The following is a 22,725-nucleotide window of genomic DNA, read 5'->3' as shown; positions in this document are numbered from 1 at the left end:
CAGTTATCCATGTCATGTGCATTAAAGAGGACCATACAATCCCAGATGCTGGTTTTCAGCTTCATGATGATCACTTCTCTTTCGCTGTTATTTCCATTCAAAGCTCACTGCCACTGTGGACTGGTTTTCACTCTTATCCACACAAAGCTTTGCAACTTAATGCTGAGAACTGCTTTTCCATCCTTCCAAATGGTGAACCTCACCACATCTTTCTTTCTGAGAGACTTGGCTTCTATTTAATAGTCTCTCCTACCCTATTATATAACTCACTTGTTTGTTCACAATTAAACTAATAACTTTTAATACTTCCATAAGATGTCTTAGTTTTCTTTAATATTGCAACAATCTGCTCCAATCTTTTAAATCCTGTTGGCAAAAACCTCAAAGTTATAAATTTATAAAGGTCAGTTCAGAAATTTAACAATTTCCCGGTTGCGTAAAGTGACTTAAACTATATGTGCAACTGAAGATTTCAACTGCAACTGGGTTTCAGCAGAAAATTATACACCCGAGTGAGTTTAAAATATTCTTAATTAATACTTCTGAGGATACAAAAAAAAACAGAAATAACCAAATGAATCTGGTGTCCAGATGCTGCTGTCATGACTGCGCGAGTTGTGGCACACTGGCACAACCAAACAAGCAGGAAATAAATGACACTGTAGAAACACTCGGGATCTTCTTCCCTTTCATTCTGTCTGACCGGCCATCTGCTCATGCACGGTTGTCAAGACTTCTAAATATTCATTCTGCACGCAGCAGTCCTTCAGCCTCGTAATGCCGCTGCGCTTTCACTCTTCCTGTAATGAGCCTCAGTGTTTTCCCACCAACAGCCATCAGATGTCCTTGCACTTTGCCCAAAGACACGAACAGCCGAGGCCAGGGCAACAATGCCTCAGAAGGTCTGGTATGTGTGTGAGAGAGGTGTGAAGTGTTTGCTGAAAATATCCTGTAATGATTGTGAAATGTTAGGGTGAAGCTCCTGGGGCTGAGGGGTAAGGTTAAGCTTGGAATGTCTTTAATTATAGTCCAGGCTTCCTTCACTCTTTGCTAGGAAAGAGGACAGAACGGAGGTGCGACTAGATGTAAACAAAGGCTCCAACCTGGAACGAAAGCTTTGCTGGTGCCATGACAGACAGCAGCCAGGTGAGAGCAGCTGCAGGCAGGAGAAAAGAAATACTCAAACTTGCTCCTTGTGTCCCATTTGACTGTCAACATGTACGTTAGTTCAATCACTTTCTTCCATTATTACGGTTCTACTTGTCAGCCACATGAAATCACGCAGATCACAGATGCACCGTTCCTGCATTTAAATATTTTTTTAAATTTTGTGTTTGTGTCCCTTCTCTAGATAATATACTGATGGATGTTACCCAGCTTTGGTGGGTTACACAGTTCAGTTTGAAAAGGATCTGGTTAAAGTTGCACGTTTTAGCAAAGAACTCTGCAGATCTTAATCTTTCAATGATAAAACCTCTGTGGCGGGACGAGTCGTGCTACAAAAAAGTTGGAAAGGAGATGTCAAAATGCAGCATGCATGTGCGTTCACTCAGACAAAGAAGTGAGTTACAGGAAGAAGAAAGTCCCCTGACTTTTCATGTATGAAAGACATGAGGACATTTTCTGCTTCATAACCTTAATGTCGATGTGACGGGGTTCTGTGCGGTACAAGAACGTGGCGTGGTCGCGGCTCCGTTTGAGGTGGTTTATTTTACAATCCAACCCTCCAAAGTGCAGTGCAGCGTTATGTACAGTGAATAAATATTTACAATATGTACAGTTTTACACCGTAAATCACCAATACGTCTTCAAATGCAAGCTTTGCAATTATGTTCTCTCCCTCCTAACTCTCCACCACTCCAGGTTCGGGGGTCTGAACCCGACTCCCTTTCGATCAGCCGGGTGGCAAGTAGTTTGGATTGAGTTGCAAAGCTGGAGTTTCGTGAATTTATGGTGAGAAACTCTTGTAAATATTGTACAGATTGCACAGGACCACTGTACATGCACTTGGGAGGGGTTGGGTAATAAACCACCTCAAACAAAAACCACGACGTTGCCATCATCATTAGGAACGGCAGAGAACCCTGTGACAAGTTGATAAAAATGGCAAAAGTCATTTTTCTTCTTGTTTTACTGAATCCAGAATATAAAAACCTAGTTTTTTTTTTTTTTTTTTTTGTTGCCTGTGTTTTTAATTATTTACAAAATGTTCATTTGAAATGCAGTGCAGCAACAGTCCGCACATGGGTGAACACAGATTCATTAAAAAAAATCACACCTGCAACATAAAACTCACATCAGATTATTTGCTGTAACTGGTGCAAATTGTTTTACAACTGCCTGCAGCTCTTGTCATCGCTCCAGACCGGCTTCTGATTAATCTTCGGGTTCCTTCATATCTCACACTGAGCAAACAGCTGCAGCTGGCAGACAGAAGACCTGCGCAGAGGCAAGCTGTTACCAAGGATGTGTCCTTGATAGCTCATTGATCACAAGACAGAGGAGCCACGCCTAATAAGTTTGGCTTACGTTGGGGGCTTACTGGCTTTGCTCTGGCTCGCTCAGCTCACCACGACGAAGCGCTTGTGGAGAATTTCATCTTTGAGGAGCCAACAGATGGTAGCCAGTGGCGATCAGCAGAGCTTGTGCCAGCCTGAAACCTCAAGGATCAAAGCAGCCCAGTCCCTTAGCAGTCCTTTTTATAGCTGAACCGCAGTACTGACACTGATTTGCAGGACTGGTTTATAAAGAAGAGACTTGGACTATAAACAAGCTGGAAGACCAGCTAGAGCTTCTGTAAAAATAAAAGAAGAAAATAAACAATTACCTGGCCAGACTTGCAGCAGGTAATGCAGGACTTCAATGTGTTTTTTGAAGTGTAACGCGCTTGCCAGCTCCTCGGAGTCGATGAAGATGCGGTTGGTGTGGCAGGACGCCTCTTGACGCTGGCTGAGAAGTACCGGGCCGAAACACACCGCCAGATTCTGACAGGTCATTTTGTTCACTTCTTGGTAGGACGCCACCAGCTTCAAGTGATCAAGAAGCTTCCGCAATGTCTTCTGATGCGACACACACAAGCGCACAAAAAATAAGACATGTTACAAGTAGCTGCAGTAGTCCTACTGGAAGAGGAAGTGTAACACAGCGACACTCTGCAGTCTGAAAAAGCCATGCGTCTTTTGAGGAATTTTTAAAGATTTTAAAGACATGCTTTGTTGATAACTTTCAGTAATCGCTATAGCAACAGCTGCAAGAATAATTTCGCTCTGTCAGCTCCTACCAATCTAACAACATGCCAGTAAGAATGACACATGCACAAGCTTTGCGGACTACATGAGCCCACTATCATCACCCTGAGTAAAAACCTACGTAACGCTCCTTTACCACAGGCAATCTTTAGCATCATCATCATCATCATCATCATCACCATGTCTGCCATAATTAACAGTGTCGCTGCTGCATTTGCTCTATGCAGACTGTGAGAGTCAGCAGTCTATTTCCGCACCTTCTCCACTTCCGGCAAGTTTTCCAGCAGGCTGGCGGTGTGCTCCGAGTCAGCTTGGTCGTTTTCACACCCTCCTGCTCCCATCTTCAGCGGTCTTGTGGCCATAGACTCAAGCACTGCCTCATACAGCTGCTTGTTGATCAGAGGGTAGGGAAGCTCACGAAGGTAGTCCTTTAGTACTCCTGACGACAGGGAGAGAATGAGGGCAAGGCATTTAAAATAAAGCTCGATTTGGACGGCAAAGTGAGGTTAAGAGATCGGTCGGTTTGTGACATTTTGCTTTTTCAGCACCTGAATAGAGAAACTCTGCTCACTGACATCCTTATGAGGTGCTGCCATTGAGAAATAAGATTTCCTTCTGCTAAATGATGAAAGCCTTCATACCCTATCTGCTACAAATTGAGGTCTTGTTTCCTGGAGTGATCATGTGGTGTCTGCAGAGATTTTCTGATTTGGTCTGGGATTGTTTGGGGCCCTGGTGTCTGTGACGGTGAGTTCACACCTGTGACTCCGGCCTTTACTGTTCAAACAAAAGCTAAGAAAAAACGTGAAACCCACGCTGTCTGTCTCCACTAAGCCCCTGAAATATCGCTGGCATGTCTTTTCATCAAAGTCAAAAGGGGGGAATAATAAAAAAAAAGAAAAAAAAAAAGAAAGGTTTTTGGCAGAGGGACAGCTCTTTGTGGTGAGTGTCTGCTCCTCTTTTTCCTCTGCGTGAGCTGGATCAGTTTTAAGGGAAGGCTGGAGGCTGTGTAATTAGTGATTCTGGGTGTGCGCCAAAGTGACACACACCTAATGTTTGCATTTTTGGTTTGTTTTTGTTTTTTTATAAAGTTTCTTAATTTCTGAGCATTTTTGGTTAGTTGAATAAATAATAAGAAAAACTTGAATCTGGGATCAATTAGTGCTGCTTGATTTGTTTGTTTTTCGCTTTCCTTGTTGGCTTTTATGAACAGCAAGCTAATATATTTTGAGTAATATCTAAAGCGAGTTTAAGATGGGACCAAAAAGGAACCTGGCAACAGAGGACCTAGTGGACATTAAAAATCTCAGCTGATCATATTGCAGTATGCAAATATGCAAGCATAGCCGGCTTGAATTCATTTTACCAAATAATGGCTGCTTCATGGTTAACCTGGTAAAAAATTTCTGCAAATATTTTACTTTCAATAAAGAGAAAGAAGAATATCTACCTCAAACCAACAGGAATACTAAAACTAGTATTTCTTACACTGTACAGGTACATCTCAGAAAATTAAAATATTGTGAAAATTTCAGTATTTTTTTGTCAGTCATTTCAGAATGTTAAATCTATATATTTCATAGATTCATCACACATTGACCCAACTATGTAGATGACCTGAAGCCTGCTAGGAAAGCAACCTGGGTTTCCATTACACCTGAGCAGTACCGCACGCTGATTGCTTCCATTGTCACGCTGCACTGAAGCAGTAATTCATGCAAATGGAGGCCCAAGCAAGTATTAAGTGCATGGAAATGAACATACTTTTCACAAGCCTGACATGTCTGTTTAAAATATCCTTTTTTTCATTGATCTTATGTAATATTCTAATTTTCTGAGACACCGCATTTGGGTTTTCATTATCTCTAAGCCACAATCATCAAAATTTCAAGAAATAAATGTTTGAAATGTTTCACTCAATGTGTAACAAATCTATATAATATACAATTTTCACATTCTGAAATGAGTGACAAAAAATACTGAACTTTTTCATAATTTTATGAGATGTACCTGTACATCCGGGATCCTCAATCCTGGTCCTCGAGGGCCGGAGTCTTGCAGGTTTTGCAAGTGTCCCTGCTGGAACATACCTGACTCAGACTCAGAAAGGCTCTGCACACGTCTGCTAAATACACAGTGATTTGAATCAGGTGTGTTGCAGCGGGAACACTCAGAAAACCTGCAGGACACCGGCCAGCGAGTTAATGACAAACCATAGTGGTTCCTATGACAACTTCAATGAAGCCTCTGACCTGCATGCACAGTAGGCCGATTGCACCTGAGTAATATGAGTAATATGTGGTGCATTACAAAGCTAAATTCATAGAGGATTAATAGAAATGTTGGGCCACAATACTGCATGTATGAAATATTTTCAATGAGAAACAAAAGGAAGAAACACGAAGTTGCCTGAATTCTGTTAGGATTTTGATAAAACCCAGTCTCAATGCCTTTAAAAATGATTTCCATCAAAACAGAGCAGGACTTGTTACCCGGTCAACCACTATCTGTTCAAAGAAATTCCCAAAGAAGTGACACAACCATGTGAGACGACGGATTCTCATTATGGTGCTGCACCTCTTATTGACCCGAGGAGTTCTGTCTATTTACAGCAATCTAAAATACGATTCACTCCTTAATCCACTGACATCTCCTTGGGCGCACATTAACATGCTAACTTTTTAATCCCAGTAATTCCCTTCTCTGCTTTTTAAAGGAGTCTGAGGCTTAATGGTTTTCAGTCTATTTCTAACTCCACTGTGAATCCACCATCTTCCAGTATTTTGAGAGTAAATGTTTTCATGTTGGTGAATGATGCAAATTTCAGTTGATGACACATTTATTCCCTGTCTTCCTTTTTAACAGCTATACAGTGATGAAGGGTTTTTTGTGTGCTGGATTAGTGAATTAAAGGATCTAGATTCATTTCAGTGTTACACTTCAAAGTCTTAGATTAGCATTTGAACAGCAGCATTCAGCACAAGAAAAATAATCTCACTAATATTAGGTTTTTTCAAGAAATCCTGCTCTTTTCATGTTTCGAAAAGTTTTCCACACAATCTTAAATTTCTATTTTATTTTACCATCCTGTTTTTTTTCCGTTCTACTCTGCTGATCTTACAGAAAAAAATGTCAATAACTTTAACTTTAATGCTAAATATGGTGAAGTTGAAACTACCATCATGAATATGAGTCATATTATCATACTTTCCTTAGGCAGTCAGTAGATAAACAACTCATACCCAAAAAAGCACAAATCTTATCTACCATTTCCTCACTAAGACAACACAATAACAGCTAGATTTATGCAACGATCTCCCTGCAAATAAAAAGCAATACACAGTAGAAGGCCTTCTAAAAGAAGGAAAATCTTTCGATGATTCACGAAATGTTCAACAAAGTCATGGTGCTGCTAGGGAGCAGGTTTTGTTTCCTTCACATCACTGAATAGCTCCGTAATCGCCTGTCTTTGTCAGGCTGAGTATGATGAGGCGCATTTGATAGCAGAGTATAAACACATGATGCATGTGTTCCACAATATCTCCAAAGATGGACTGACTTCCAAACCAGATTACACAGAAATGCTTCGACAACATCTTGCAGCATCCTGCTTTTAGTATCTATGGTGAATTTACTCAGACAATAACAACCAGGTTGTTCCATTGTTGGAAAGGGAGTTTTTTCCTTCCCACTGTCGCCAGTGTGCTTGCTCAGGATCGGAGACTGAGTTGGAGCTTCCAACTCAATCTATTGGTTTCCTTAGATAGGCTATTATGAATTGGCTTTCATAATGTTTTTTTTTCCTGTCTGTAAAGCGTCCTTTCTCCTGTCTGTAAAGTCTCGGCATTGCCGTGACTTGACGCTATATAAATAAAGTTGAATTGAATTGAATTGAAAACAGATAGTCTGGAAGCAAAAATGGCCAGCATGGTTATACCCTTGTCTGCAAATGGAATTTTTGTTTTTGTTTATTTGTTGGTTTGTTTTGTTAAGAGGTGCCTAAAGACTTACTTTTCCTCCCCTTTTAAAACAGAAACTCATACATGGAAGACCCTCTGACGTTCTCTGTGCTGGAAGGTACGCTCAACAACAGCAGGACTGTTTCACGTTAGCGCTACTTAAACAGCCCAAAACAACCTCTTTTCTTTCCTCTCATGCAGTGTATGAAAGCATCACACAAATGTTTGGGCTGTTTTTCATTTCAATAAATTGAATTTACAGAAAAAACACACAAAAAAAATATAAAATAAAAAGAAGTCAAGCTTGTGTATCTGCACATGCTAAAGCTAGCATACACCCATTCAGGTAAATCATTAGCCTGCTATGAGTCAATGCTGTGTTTACTTTTGTCTCCTAGCCTCCGTTGGGGATGGATACACACACACACACACACACACAAACACACACAAAAGTTCAGTAGGACACACATGTTCACAAGGTCAGAGGCTCAGGGGTGAACAGGTGTGCCTCCCCTGCAGGTGCTTCACCTTCTTCACAGCCAAAATGACAACAAACACCCACCAGTGCTATTTTCTCACTTTAAACTGTTAGGGTTTGGCACACATGTATACACATTCATTAGAAATCCACTCTATATCCACCCATAACGGAGTAGTGGAATAGATGCAGAGATCCCACACATCAGCAGGACATCAACGATACAGCCACACAAATCCTTTGAAATCTTCCTTCCAAACATGTAATTAAAGCTACAGATGATAGCTGCTGAAGTATCTTTTTCAGCTCAGTTCAAACTATTTTAATGTTCCAAATGTGCCACCAAACACTACAAGACAAACAATGCACTGGGGCACGGCTCCACCTTTGACCTCTTGTTCAAACAAAGCAGAGGGTCATTCCTCTTGTCAGTACTGCAGTCAGTGCCTCGCCTGGAGAACAAACAGGGGTTTGTTCTCCGTCCTGCCCCCTCCCTGCTGTCCTGCACGCCCCCACAGCACCAGGGGGGCCACAGGAGATGTGTGTATTGCTGCCTTGTCCAGTGGCACAGTAAAGCTTCACATGGTGGTTGCTTCAACATTTCCACAGCCCAAAATGAGCAAACCTCCAGTCTAAATATGGAAACAGTACTGCTCTCATGCTTCAGGTGGATTTATGACAAACATATCAGCAGCTAATTGCAGATCTGCAGGTTAAGAAATATACTGACACCCACAGAGGCCTGCTGCTCTTTGTGAAGTGGCTGCCTGCTTCACTGGCCGGCACAGGGTTCAGCTAATCCCCCATGCGTGAGCCAAATACCATCTGTGTTTGTTCGGCAACAAAGGGGGCACTTGTTAATGACTTTCCATGTCTTCACTGGAGTACTGCAGGGAGTGGGGGGCAAAGTAGGGAAGTAGGCTTTGGAAAAGATGAGTCAGGCAAACACCGATCAATAATTGTGCAGAGCTCTCAACCAGGAGGGTTTGCACCATCGGAAGTCAAATATCTGAGCTGGTTTTCCATCACTGGTTCACTTTGGAAGTTTGCTTTTCCACATAGGTCAGGGAGGGTGAGGTGAAGGTTTAACTTCAAATTAATGACACTAAATAGTTATTTCAACTTTTCACCTGGACTGTGAATGTAATGACGGACTGATTTTCCAGAGTCACAGAAAAAGCTACCAAACAGCACTGTGGCACTGTATTGTCTTTAACTTGTTATATTAATGGGAGAGATGTTTATTAGTATTTAGACCATGGTGACCCTTTTTTTTTTATTTCAATCTTAGTGCAGCTTGATCTGCCTGACCACTGTTTTTTTTAAAAATGATCTCAGGAACAAAGTTAGTATTCAGAAAACTGGTTTCTGGAGATTCTCAGGGACTCGTTTTGAAACCAGTTTTTATTTACAGTGTATATGTTTGCCTTAAGCTTTATATTCTGAAAGGATAACATCTCATTTCAATGCAATACCTGAGTCACAGTGAGTCCACTCCTGCCACAAACATAACTGCCTTTAGAAGGTAAAATGCTTGATAACTAGCATCTATCTTTCCCTTAAAAGGATCAGCGAGCCCTTTAAGGTTCATTTCTGTTAATCTTCAAACACAATCAAACAATCTAGATGCTATCTTCGATTCTGGTCTGAAGTGTAAAAAAAAATAAATAAATAAAACTGACCTATAAAAGGTTCCTACCTACATTTTGTGTCTAACACATTTTCACATCACGAGTTATTCCCAAAGCTGGAACCTGAGCCAATCTCTCACATACACATGTAAACATTCTTGATATGATGATTTAAACTCATCTAACTTTATACAGGCAGCTCACTTCAAACCTCTGCAGGCTACGGTAGCCAACAAAAGTTTGAGTTCCATGAAACATAGACAAAGAAGACAATAAAATCCGGAAAATAAAGATGACATGTTTGCATGTCTAACTGTAAATATCCAAGAAAGAGAAAAAAAAAAACGCTCAGCACACCGTGAGAGTTTTTATGCATAGAATATGAAAATTGTACTTTGGATATTTTTGTGTTTTCGAGGTAAAATTGTGGGAAAAATGAACAGAAAAACTCTATCTATACTTCATGTGTGGTGGATCATCGTGACAGCAATGAGTGGTGAGGAAAAATCCAACAAAGAGAGCAACATTTCTGTAAATGTTTGAATAAAAACCACATGGATAATCATAAATAACAAGCAGCATTTGTTTAAGGAAGCAGTTTAGTATCTTATAAATCATAAAAATCACTTTTCTTTTCCTTGTACAGGAGAGGAAGCAGTCATCTGGTGTTGATGTTAACAACAACGTGTTAACACGTGCCATACCGACGCAGAGAGCAGCTGCTCATTAAATGCTGTTGAAAATGCTGTTTTTATTTTCCACTCATGTTGACGACACCTTTGTGGAGAACTGCGATATGAAACAGAGGGGCTGTGATTTGAAACAACGTAGGTCCGCGTACCAAGCATGTTTTGCAAGCTTTGGATTGAACTTTGACCCCTTGGATAATCCCTTTCACGGCCTCCACTTTTAAATTAGCTGTGTGACAAACAACTCTTAGCTCATCCGTTTGCCATTCCCTTATTAACCTCCAGTCTGGTTCTACATGTCACAGACCCTTGTTTTAATTTATAGTTTAAATTTGGGCACAATGAGGTTTTTTTTCTCTTTATGTCAGCTGTGTTTGTCAGCTTAAAGCAGCAGCTTCAACTATCATCTGCTGTATGTCATTAATAATCTCTTCATCCTGGGTGTTATCGCTTCTTACCCTATAGTGTCTTTTTTTGCTGCAATCTAAACCACTGATCCACTTGAAAAGAACAACAGTATTAATCCGCTGCCATTTATTGACTAAATCTGTGAAATATACGTTTTAAGACTAAATCTATGATTGTATACCGGATGCATCAGACCTCCACCTCTCCCAGTCTGTCCTCTTCCACTCATTCAGGCCTATCTGCAACAGCAACTCGCTTGGCAGGGCAAATTTGGGCAGCGAGTAAAACCAACAATCCTCGCTGGTGCTGGCCCTTTTTTTCTAACCCGCTCAACTGTTAACTGTGTTCTTTGCCCTGCTATGCAAATGCATGTGGATCAAAGCAGGCATGATAGGACGACTATACGGGGGCCTCTTTCCAAAACCAACAGCAGCTCCCACAATGTCCAGAGGTTTCCATGGTCTTCCTCCTTTTGGGGGAGGAAAACAAAAAATCATGACCCAAGTCATTTTTTACAACTTTGCCAGCCCCGCCTGATCCGTCACTCTCTTGGAAACATTACTCAAATCAGTGACAGAGCAGTTTTTCTTCTGTGTGAGATATGATTCCTTTCTTTCCTTATGTCAACGCAGCGGAGCAGAAACTAAGAGGAACCTGAGTGGCATTTTCAATAAACTGCTTTGACTGCTTTTCTAATATTCACACAACTTTAGGATGAGCTGTTTGACAACGGAAATCCTCTGACCCGAGTAGGGCTGGGACACACACACACACACTACACAGCATGTCTCAACCACAAACCTGAGGAGAAAGAATGACCTGAATGTACAGCATGGTCTGATTTCTGTGTGTGTGTGTGTGTGTGTGTGTGTGTGTGTGGGCCTTCCCCTCAGGCACTGATCTATATGTTGACTGCTGGAATGCTTTTATTACAAACAACACACATGCAAACACTCCCAGACCTGCGCATGATGACATATCAGCAGCAGTCACACCATTTCATTCGCATCATTGGATCGATACCAAACCCAGACTTCAGTCAGTCTCTGTTCCACACATTTTTGTTCATCCTGCTTCATTTTTTTGATCATTTATACCCAATGTTCATCATCAAAGTCTATTTTCATTTGTTTCTAGCTTTGCCTATAAAGTCAGTTATTGCCTTGAGATTAAATTACAATTTCAAACTCATAAATGTGTGTTTTCCTATTATGTGGTCTTATTGTACCAACTAAAGTGGATCGAGAGAGCATAACACAAATAAATCAACTGAAATCTGCAACATTATTAACATTTCAGAAGGTTCAGGTTCATTTTCAAGCAAAAGATTCAACAACTTTCAGCTTCCATTTGGAACAATTCACTCAATTTATAGGAAGTTGATACAGAAAAAGATGGTATTTCAGAATTTGTAGAGGAATTTCTCCGTGGCATAAATTTGTGGATTTCTCAGGTCGAAGTTCAAAAACTAGTGAGGGGATTAAGCGGTTAATGTTTTACACACTCTGTTCAATATGCTAATGAAGTTAAGCAAGGAAGCGATTTCTAAGACAAACTGAGACCAAAGGGGCAGTGACACTCTCTGGAAAAGCCATCTATCTACATAGTCTAATAAATAAACTAATTCAACTGTGTACGTGCGGAAAGAAATGTGCCATGCTGCCATCTTACGTATTATGTTACAGAGCATGTGGTCCTGTTACCTGTGATGACGTTGATGTCAGGATACGTGTTTTCACACAGCTCCACGGCATGGCTGTCTCTCTCAAATGCCTCTCGTAACTCCTTCTTTACTGCTGCAGAACCGCAAAGGCGGTATAGACCCACCACCTGGACTCACACAAACACAGATACACATGGAGGTCAGATAAATGGTAAACAGTGATGCAGGCATTTAAACAAAACAAACATCTATTAATTTGTGTTCCAGTGATGCTGAGAAGAAGTAAAAAGTCACAAACAGACCTGACTGAGGGACAGGTAGCAGCTCAACTCTTAATAAACAACTAAATGAATATGAATTGAAATGGATCGTGTACTGGGAAAATGATATTTCATCCCATTTTATCATTCAGTTGATGAAATCAAACATGGAATTCCAAAGAGCTTTCACCACCACTCTCCCTCTTGCTTTACCTGTTGTTTCTCTGCCTTCATAAGCAATAATAAATGTTGTAAAAGAAAATCTATCTTTTCCCAGTGTTGGATGTCAAACTTACTGAATTTAAAGCAGGTTTTTCATCCCTGAAATTAACCTGTTAGCTGTTGCTGTTCAAGCCCGAGCAGCAAAGCTGAGCGACCATCTACAGTTTCTGGTCAGCTGGCAGAGAAACACAAAATGCTGTATGGAAAAAGCCAAGCATGGATGACGTCACCATTTCCAATGGAATATATAGCTAAAGGCTAAAAAAAAGAAATAACTAAATTTCACCAGATGACATAATGCCCAATTAAGCACATTTAGGACTTCAGTGCATCAACTTTTCCTTTTGATTTGTGCAACAATTTTACATCTGTTTGCATTAATCTTGATACTCAGATATTCTACATAGAGCCGAATTCCTGGTACAAAGGTCTGTCAGTGTGCTATTTTTTTCCGCTTCAGTCACCAGAAGGCTAAACAAGTCTGAAACTGTTACCAAAAACCAGGAAATTAAGGCTTTGATTTCACTAGAAAAACATTTCACATAAGTTGCCAAAAAAAGAGAAACTGTTCCATGGTTTTCATAACTCAGACAGAAAACAAATGTGACTCTCCAAACATTTTCTCCAACAATGTCTTGTCTCCCATTTCATTAAAAGCATGGTGGCAAACTGGGGCTGAAGCAGAGAGGCGTTCCTTCAGCATGAGAGACACATCACTTTCACAGGGCAGCTGTATGAACGTTTGTCCAGTCGCTACAGATTTAACACACCACACTTTGATTAAACAAGTTGTTGAGGGAGTCTGAAAAACAGCTCAATTGGAAAGCCAGGCCTGACGCAACAAAATAACCTACTCTGTTAATGGATGATACTGAAATTCTGATTGAGCTAAACAGTCTATTACACCGTTTCGTGCCTTTTTTAGTCTTACTAAGACATTTTAATAAATTACAATACATAAACTCTGACAATTCTTTATTACAAATAATGTGATCAGCAAGAGCTCAATGCACACGCGGGGCTTATACTTCTTATTGGGAATGCAAATTCATTCATAAAATACTAGTGCAAAGCTAACTACAGAATCACATCAAATTAGCACAGTAGTGTGAACAGTTAGTGACAGTAATGTGAATCACAAAACGCCATCTCTCTAAAGAGTATTGATATTATCTTAATTTCAGTGCCATGAATGTGTACAGGCTGCCTGAACAGTAAGTAGACTGAGTAAAATGTAGGATACATTCAGTCCAAGCACTTACTTAAAACGCTGAAGTGCATTAAAAACTTGAATGATTGCAATCAAACGAAAAGTAAGAGATGTAAATTGTCAGTTGCCAGATAAAAATGTCACATCTTCTTAGTAAGTGTATAAAACACCAAGCTCCTTATTGCCTCAGGTGACAGCTGAGCATTAAAAATGAAGGTGATAAACCATCTATGTTTCTTTACCGAAGCCTCCAGAGTGTGACCTAAAGGAACTGGAGACATATGATAGCTGAAACTCGGCACTCCGCTCTCCTTGTTATGTTGGGATTAGGGCCTGACTGCAGACATACCATAATTTCTCCTACATGTGTCTGTCTGGTATGTGGCATAGCAGACCAACTAGTGTGGTTGCCCTAGTAACGTGTTAAGTCAGTGGGCTGCGAATGGAGGGTCGGGTCCGGTTCCACACAAACACTGGCGCAAATACTAACAGCCCTTCCGGGCACTCGTGTAAGAGCACTGACATGTCTCCCTGTCCCACCAAACTGTCTGTTTGGGAGCGTTCTTCATCAAGTCCATGATGTTGTCTGAACCACACACGAGAGGGAAAGAGAGAGGACAGATTAGGCAGGGATTTGGCTTTGTGTGCAAGTAAACAGAAGTCACCAGACACAATGAACAACAAGTCCATTGAGAAAAAAATATAGTGTCTCTCTTTGACGGAGCGTTGAGTGCAGGCGGGGAACAGCTGTTTGCAAAAAGAGGCCTTGCACTTCTACACTTCAGCTGCTGGGCAACACAACAGGCAGCACCAGCCAAGGCCTATTTTTGGCATAAAGCAGGCACAGTGACCTCTAAACCAAAAACGTAGATGCTGCCTGATGTTGGGATATACAGTATTTTCCTGTTCTGGGATCAGCTGCACTGCTTTAAACAAAAAAAAGGAATGGAAAAAGAAGATTAAAGCAAATAAATGCTCTTTTATTTAATTCAGTTACTTTTTCATTTTCCAAAATATTTCTCAACTTCATGGCAAAATTACGAAGAAAATGAAGGAAAGAGAATTTGTTGATTTAAAAAACTGTGAAAACATGATTACTGTAACATGTACCATTGATTACTTTATACACTCTTCAATAAATTTATGTGGTCTAAAATGACAAAGAAAACACCTTATGTAGTTTTATAACGGCAAAGATGGCATTATTTAGAATATATTATATTTTTTGCTACATTAATGGTTTTTTTTATGAAAACAAGATGCCGGTCACAGATGTTTTCCAGAGATCAGACCTTCAAAGCATCCTTCACCCCATACACTGATTCCTGTATAATCAGGGTTATTTGATGTAGGAAAAATAAAGATGCATCAGATGCAGCAATACTTCACGTAAACAACAAATGTCTGGACACATTAAGAATCAGAGGAGGGGCATGGTGTGAGAGTGTCATTTAACTTTACTTTGAACATTGGGAATGATTTTCAAAGAGACTGGGTATCTTGTTGCCCAGTCAACATATAATACAGATTCCAGCACCAAAACTATTCATTTAGGGTATGTATAACATAGTTTGGCTTGAATTACTCCCTGCTCATTTAAAACGTTAAATATTATTTGTTAGTGTCTTGGAACAATTTTTAGCACTGATTTGTCTTGTCCAAACATTTCAAATCCATAAATGATGCAGCCTGCAAAAGGACACATGACATTCTCTGTAACCATTTGTTTCCATGGAGTGCATAGTGAGGATCTGAGTCAGACTGCAGAATGAGTTATAATAGCCATGGTTAAACAGAAAAAGAAGCGACACTGCACAGCATTCATATAACAAAAATAAAAAGAAAGATAAAGTCAACCGAATCATTCGTTCAAAGTCAAAATAGAGCTTTAGAGTAAATGTCAAGGGGAAAACTAGACACGTCAGTACATCTGCTCTTTCTGCAAGTGTGTGGCTGTTTTCAACACGTCCAAACATTTAAGTAACTCTTAACAGCCATGTATGACATGCATGCATGTAACCAGGATTTCTTCTTTTGAAAATGTCTCTTTTTAATGGGCTCTGAGTGCTTACATACATAACCCCAGTCTGTGACACATTGTCTGCAGCCTTTTCAAAACACCCACAATCAACCAGCATCTTAGTAGCTTGGAAAAGCCCCGAGGACATGCAATTCTCTAAATCCCTGAGAGAGAGTCTCCATAAAAGACCTACACAATCGTTTGTGAAACCTGATTGCAACACGTGTGGCCTTGCATGCTCTGATGGCAAACTTTTCTGTGGTATGATGTCGACCCAATCCTAACCCCTGTCTGGCTGCAACCTGGAGGAGTCCTTGCACTTGATCTGAGACTGATAAAGTCTACTCAATCTATCTGTAATAAAAAGAAAAGGCAGAAAATCAGAGATGGAAAAGGATTAGAAAATGCTGCGAGGGACAGCTGACAAACTTGTCTGACTGAGTCAACCACAGACAAGAAAAAAGCAACAAATAAGAACAGCAGCACAGAGACAGAGCCAAGTGAATTAAATAAGACCACGGAAAACTGATCCGACAGATTAAAAACTGCAGGGTCGGTAGATCCAGCTGGCTAGTGAGGAGACCAGTAAGGTGAGACTGGACACACAAAGACAGAGAACAAAACCTTTAAAAGACAGAAGATGCCAGAAATGGGATAATTGCCTCCAGCTTTGCAGCACACTTTGAACACAATTCTGTCCCACAACAGATCAAATTTTAATAAACTACTCATTTTACTGTGGCACAATGAAAGATTTTTATTCCTACCTAGATAAAAACAAAACAAAAAAAAAATCCTAAATGATTCATAATGCACGCAACCACCAACAGTTCAATCAGCTCTTCTGATGTGAGGCAGTAGAATTTTCTGCAAATGCAGGAAGAAGAAGAAAGAGAAGAAAGCTCTGTAAAGTCAGTCCTGAGATCTGCTAAGATGGTTTCTTTCAGCCTCAATGCCTGAAAATGCATTTTTTCCCCCTATATTTGTGATAGTACTTACAACCTGTAAGCTAACTTTGCTGTGAGAGTTTTTAATATAAAAAAGAAAATCACGCATTTAGCGCCAGATTCCACAGCTGGTAAGTTATGTTCTCTCAACGTGGAATTAGTGAGGAATGCAGACAAAGCTGAAATTATCCTCAAGTGGAGATTTGACTTGGCGTTTGCAAGATAACTAGTGACTCTTGTAGGTAGTTTCCAACTTCTAAACTTGCGCTTGCTCTTTGTGAAGCTGAAGCCCGACAACACGTCAATATACAACGACATGTAGTCATGCACCTTTAGAAATCATTTTAACAAAAATGGCAAACCCTTCCTACATAAATCTTGTGCAATGTGAGAACTGATTCCCTTTTTTATTTCATGTTATTATGTAGTTTTTTCTCTTTTGCTCTTTCAGCCAAGTTAGCTCTATGTTTACAATGTCTTTTGGGTTTGGTAATACTATTTCCAATGCACAGGTGGTAGGAGGCGGGTCTCGTTTGATTGACAGACTCTTTGGAAAAGCCTAATGTTTACCCACTGGCCCCAGGCACCCACTGCTCTTGGCATGCTACCCCCTCACTATCCCCACCCCAAAAGTAATCAGTCAAGAACAGTACTCAGACACTTTTACAACTGCTGTCTCGGTTCTAATTAGGAGGAATGCTGCTGCCTCTCACTCCATTTCAGTACTGGGCTTCAAATGAAAGAGACAAAACAGGAGGTGACCACATGATCCACAGGAATACTCCACTCCCCCGTCATCCCTGCTTCGTCGGTCTCTTAAGTCCTAGGTCTTCCTGAATAAGTGAGCGATGTGCCACAGGGAGGAAGAAACTGTGGCATCTTGATGTGTGCTACACCTTCTCATTCCATTCAGCACATCCTTCAGTATCACTACTGGCTGCAGGGCGAACATGCATCTCATGGAACACAGCGCTAAAAGATCCCGCAGATGTAGGATTATTTCTTTAGTTATGCTTTAGTTCTCATTCATAAAAGCATCTTATAATTGTATCTTACCAGTCTTCATTTTTAATAAAGTCCTTTTTTTAAATTCATTGAATTCATAAAGATTACACTGGTTTTGATTATAGATTTTAGAGAACTGGGGAACCGCAAATGCAATAGCCTGATTTTTCAGCCTTACAAGTTTCTGCTGGACTTTCACCTGCTAATAGTGTATAAACTTGTGTCCTCGGCATACATATGATGTATTTAATGAATGGCAAAAAAGTAGTGTATTCTTTTCTTTTCCCAAACTTTTTGGATGCCAGTTGGGAAATTACTTCCATGCATTTAATCCATCCTAGTTAGATTAGGAGCAGTGGGCTGCCAGGTCTGATTCTGGTGCCCAAGGAGCAATTGGGGGTTAGGGGCCTGGCTCAGGGGCCAACAGTGGTTCAGCAAAGTTGCCAACTTCTGCAACCACGAGCCTAGGCTACTACTGTCCCAACAATAGTGGTTGGTCGTTACTTGGGTTCTTTGCAAATGCAAAGATTTTTCCTGTATAAGTTCACAGCAAAATGAGTTGTCATATGAACTACTCATTTAAAACAATTTTATATAGTTATCCTTATCCTTAGCTAGCCTTAAAACAACTTATTTCTGACTAGTTTTGATGACTCACTAATACCCATGAGGCACACTGCTGTCCTGCAGTACCCCAAGGCTGAAAAACCACACTTTTTTTTTTTTTTTTAACTATAAATTCAATTTGAGAAGTTGGCCTTTATTATATTTTCTAGTTATTACTTCTTTGATTTTTTTTTACCTACCAAATACCCATGGGTGAGACATGACAAATGAATATGTACCACTGGAAAACTACGATTATTATATGAATGATGTACATCATTCACAGCTACAATCTGGTTCAGTAAACACGTATTTCAGACCAGTCACCAACACAGCTCATCTTTGAAGACACACTGTACGCCAGTAGCTGATAATACTGCAATAAAAAAACGACCCTGTAAAAGTAGTCCCGTACAACAATTGGTCCGCAACAAGTCTTTCATCCATAAAAACTTGTTTTAGGTTAAAATTGAGGGACTTTAAAGGTGTCTTATGTTTGTGAAGAGCACTATGGTCAACTGTGTTGCTTTTAAAGTGTTGTGTAAATAAAGTGGAGTTGGAGTGAAACCCATCACCAGACAGCTTTGTTTTGCTTTATAACAACATGTCACATGTCAGTAATTAACACACTGGCTGTTCTGTACGTGCAATGTGGCTAACTGAGCAAAGAAATGCAAGAGGACGTTATTTGATGAAGTAAGGAAAAGGAAGAAGCAAAGTGACAGAACAACAGATGAGACAAGAGTCAATATTGGACTAATTTTAACTGGTTGGAAAGAGTTTGGAGGAGAGACAGAGAGAGAGGAAAGTTCTGCAGTGTTACTTTAAACACGTAGCGAACCATTGCCAAATAGATGAGACAGACTTTGTGGGAACTGAAAGTTGCCATGCTAATGAAAAAATATAGTTCAATATAATTCCACACTCACCTGGCAGCCTCTTTTCTCAATTTCATTGATGCATTTGCTTATTAAGAGTGGCACCATCAGTCCTGTGTTCTCCCGCTCCACCACCCGCCACGCCTCCACACCAAACACCTGCGGCTCCCTGTCTCCATCCGGCCCGCCGTCCAGAGAGTTCTGCCACTGCTCCATCAGGCTCAGCTTGACGTAGATCAGCCCCCGTGGCTCCAGCTTCACTGCCAGCTGGTGGGAACGTGTCACCCTGAAGAGCGTGGGCAGCAGCACAGTGCCATGGCAGCAGACGCGGTTACGTTTGGGCGTGGGCTCCCAGCTGAACACCACCAGCTTCAGGTGCTGTGCATTCTCCAGCTCGATGTTAAAGGTGTGGTCCATATCCAAGAACGTAGTTCGACAGGTGAGGAGAGCAGTTCGCGCTTTATTGACCGAGTCCACCTGGATGGCACAGTAGACATCTCGAGAGTCAATGCGTGGAGGTTTGAGGTCCTCCGCCCCATAAAAATGGAGACTCATGAGTCCAGAGATGTACTGGCTGCACTTTGGTTGCTCTGTGAAGCTGTAATGACGGAAAGCATCAATGTCCAGCTCTGTTCCGTTGACTCTGGAGCTTCCACCTCCTCCTTCCATCTCCTTGCCTTTCCCTCCCTTCCCCTCCGAAGATCCGTGTTTCCCAGATTTGGCCACCAGCTCTGGTGAGTCACCGTCACTAAGGTAGCCACCTTTACTGGCGGACTTTGAGCTGCCGTTACTTTTCTTTTTACTGAAGCTGTGCTGTGTGGAAACACTGCTGTCCAGGTGGTAGCGTGAAATCACATTACGGCTTGCCTGCCCACCCCCAGATGCAGCTAACCGAGGAGGACCTGAAGACTGAGGGACAGCCTCCGATCCGCTGCCATTGGCTCGAGGAGAGTGGGACCTTGGCTCCAACTGATTGTTGCCGTTACTGCTACTTTGGGTCCCCTTGACACTGAGTTTACGGCTGAGCTCGGGAAGCTTCTTCATCTTCATGGAGATCTTCCTGACAGTACGTGGGGACTTGATCTTGTCAGGAAAGGACCAGTTGATTGAGCTGCTCTTTTTGGCTGGGTTTGGGCTGGAGGGAGGGGAGAAGCCTGCAGGGTTGGGCACTTCAAGACAATCTAGAGAGAAATACAAGAAAAAAAAATCAGAAGAACATTTAACCAAATTATGAATTTTGTCTTGCATGGATACTTTGTGGGGATGTTTAAAATGTTTCTTGCTGCATTGTTTGGCAAAAAAATGCCAATGAATCAAATGACTGAACAAATGAATATCTCCTGCCTATTTTCCACGTTTTTTTTTAAAGGCCCTATAATCGCTGGTTTCACTAGACAATCTGCCTTTCTCCTGTGATTACAAGTAAATGCTCCAATGTCTAGTGAAGGGAGGCAGGAAAAAGAAGATTAAAACCAGAAGAAAGATGTGCAGGAGCCGTAATTTACGGTTTCAGAAAAATGCAACGCCTTCATGGCACATCATCAAGTGATTAGGTTTACAGCGACCCAGTAATCCAGAGATGGATACATTCTGCTGGCAGGGCTGTCGAATAAACATTTCAGCACTTTACAGCATAGTTAACATCAAAATGTAAACCCAGACAGTTTTCGTGATAATTAACAACGACAGAAAACCTCTAACAGGTAAAAGTGCTCACGAGTTTTCTTTGTAAAAGTAGAAGTTTTCAAGCAAACAGCAAGAAATCAAAGGAGAATCTTGTTAAACACAGCTCAAACAAAAGCAGAAGCATCTCATCCAACAAAATGTCTCAAGACACTGATTGTTCCAGGGTTCAGGTGCAAGATCTTGCTAAACTATTGCAGATGTCACCATATAGCTGAAATTTAAAGGGGTGCTATGATGGTATTTCAAGTTTTCTGAGCTTTCTACAGTGTTACTGTGTTGAATCCTCATCAGACATGTGAACAGCACTGTTTTTTATCACCTAAACACATGTTTGAGTTTGAGTTCCAGCACTCTCTCTATTCGGTTTCCATGGCGACGAGAAACACGTCGTTTTAGGGAGTTTTTTCCACTTCAAAATCCTTGTGACGTCCCGGGGGATAAGGTTCGGTGATTGGTTACCTTCTACTGGTTAACAAGGGCATGTACAAATACATCAGGCGGGTGGAAAACGTCAGATAAAGTTATTTCCAACGATGGCTGGTGAGTTTACCAAAGAGAGACATCCTGCTGCATTCGTTGCTGTGGGTTGCTGTTTTCCACTTTGTTTTCAGGGTCTGATTCAGGTTCCAACATGTAGGGCTGTATGCTATGTGTTGACATTGGTTGTTTTTTTTGTTGTTGTTTTTTTGTTTTTTTTTATTGAGTTCATATTAGCCTAATCCTTCTGTTTATGAGATGTTACAATGACGGCGAAAGCAGGTGCGGTGCGCACTCCCGATGTAGTGCAGTGGCGGGAGGCGGGGCTTAATGCGGAAGAGTCTCAATCCACTCGTTTTGCCCACAGGCTGATCTGACAGCCTACGGAGAGGGTCGGTCTGAAGTAAATAAAGCGATTCGTGACAATAACTCGATCAATCCCAGCCCTTCTGGCCTCAGAAATAAAAATAAATTAGCCTGAAATGCACATAGTAGTTCCACTTTAAGCATCTACAGCTGCAGGCAGGAGTAACAACCAGTGTTTAGTCTACAGGATGGGCTTCATCCATGTAGTTTTAACAGGTTGCTCATGGTCCATTTCAGTTTCCTCAGCCTAATCCTTTACCCCAGTTTATTTGCTTCAAACAGTTGTTTACATCTGGAAATTATATTTACAGCTGCCATAAAATAAAAATAAGAGGGCTTCACAGCTGAGAGGTTGATAATTGGGTGATATTTTGTTTGCTAATTTCTACAATGTTTCACTATTTGACACATTTTAAATAAGATTTCCTGTATGACTATAAAACAGTATGATTTTACACTATGAGAGGAATATATATAGTGGCAAAAGCAAGAACATCACCAGTCATGGAAGACTTTGGTGGAAACGAAGTAGGAAGAATTTGTTTAATGATCTGGCCCAGATATTAAAACTTGGAAATGTCTCAATTTATTTAGGATTTCTTGTTACACCCTCAAATATATCTACTGCCAAATTATTGTCAAGGAATAAATCTCAAAATTTTGGTTTTGTCTGAAGAAAATGCAAGAACAGACAGAAGCTGGAAGGTAGCCTGACCCTGCAAACACCACCAGCTCTTTTTTCAGGGGGACCTGCTGTGCTATTCTGGGGCGAAGGCCTGGAGAGTGAAAAGATGGAGGCAGAGGAGGTGCAACAGGATGGAGAGAAGGGTAAGATGGGGGGCAGGATTGGGGCAGGGTGTAGCCAGCAGATGAGGGACAAAGGCACCCCTTGTCCAGGCACGCTGAGGTCTGGGCGGTCGACTGGAAGCCTGGCAAGCTGGCTGGTGAACGTACAAATGAACATGGCTGTTC

At 41.0% G+C, this 22,725-nt stretch overlaps 1 protein-coding gene across 2 annotated transcripts in view; it reads right to left on the bottom strand.

Moving 5' to 3' along the window:
• Positions 1–22,725, bottom strand: part of syde2 (synapse defective 1, Rho GTPase, homolog 2 (C. elegans)) — a 45,801-nt gene that overhangs the window by 4,562 nt on the left and 18,514 nt on the right. For both annotated transcript variants that reach the window (XM_079245314.1, XM_079245315.1), the window contains exons 4-7: positions 19,276–20,405; positions 12,117–12,243; positions 3,506–3,687; positions 2,828–3,059 (exon numbers count right to left, since the gene is read on the bottom strand). In XM_079245314.1, the coding sequence (XP_079101440.1) occupies positions 2,828–3,059; positions 3,506–3,687; positions 12,117–12,243; positions 19,276–20,405 (1,671 nt within the window). The remainder of the gene's footprint in view (positions 1–2,827; positions 3,060–3,505; positions 3,688–12,116; positions 12,244–19,275; positions 20,406–22,725) is intronic.

This window comes from Telmatherina bonti (genome assembly GCF_933228915.1).
Source record: "Telmatherina bonti genome assembly, chromosome: 8".
NCBI lineage: Eukaryota > Metazoa > Chordata > Actinopteri > Atheriniformes > Telmatherinidae > Telmatherina > Telmatherina bonti.
This window is presented reverse-complemented; position numbering and strand designations above follow the sequence as displayed.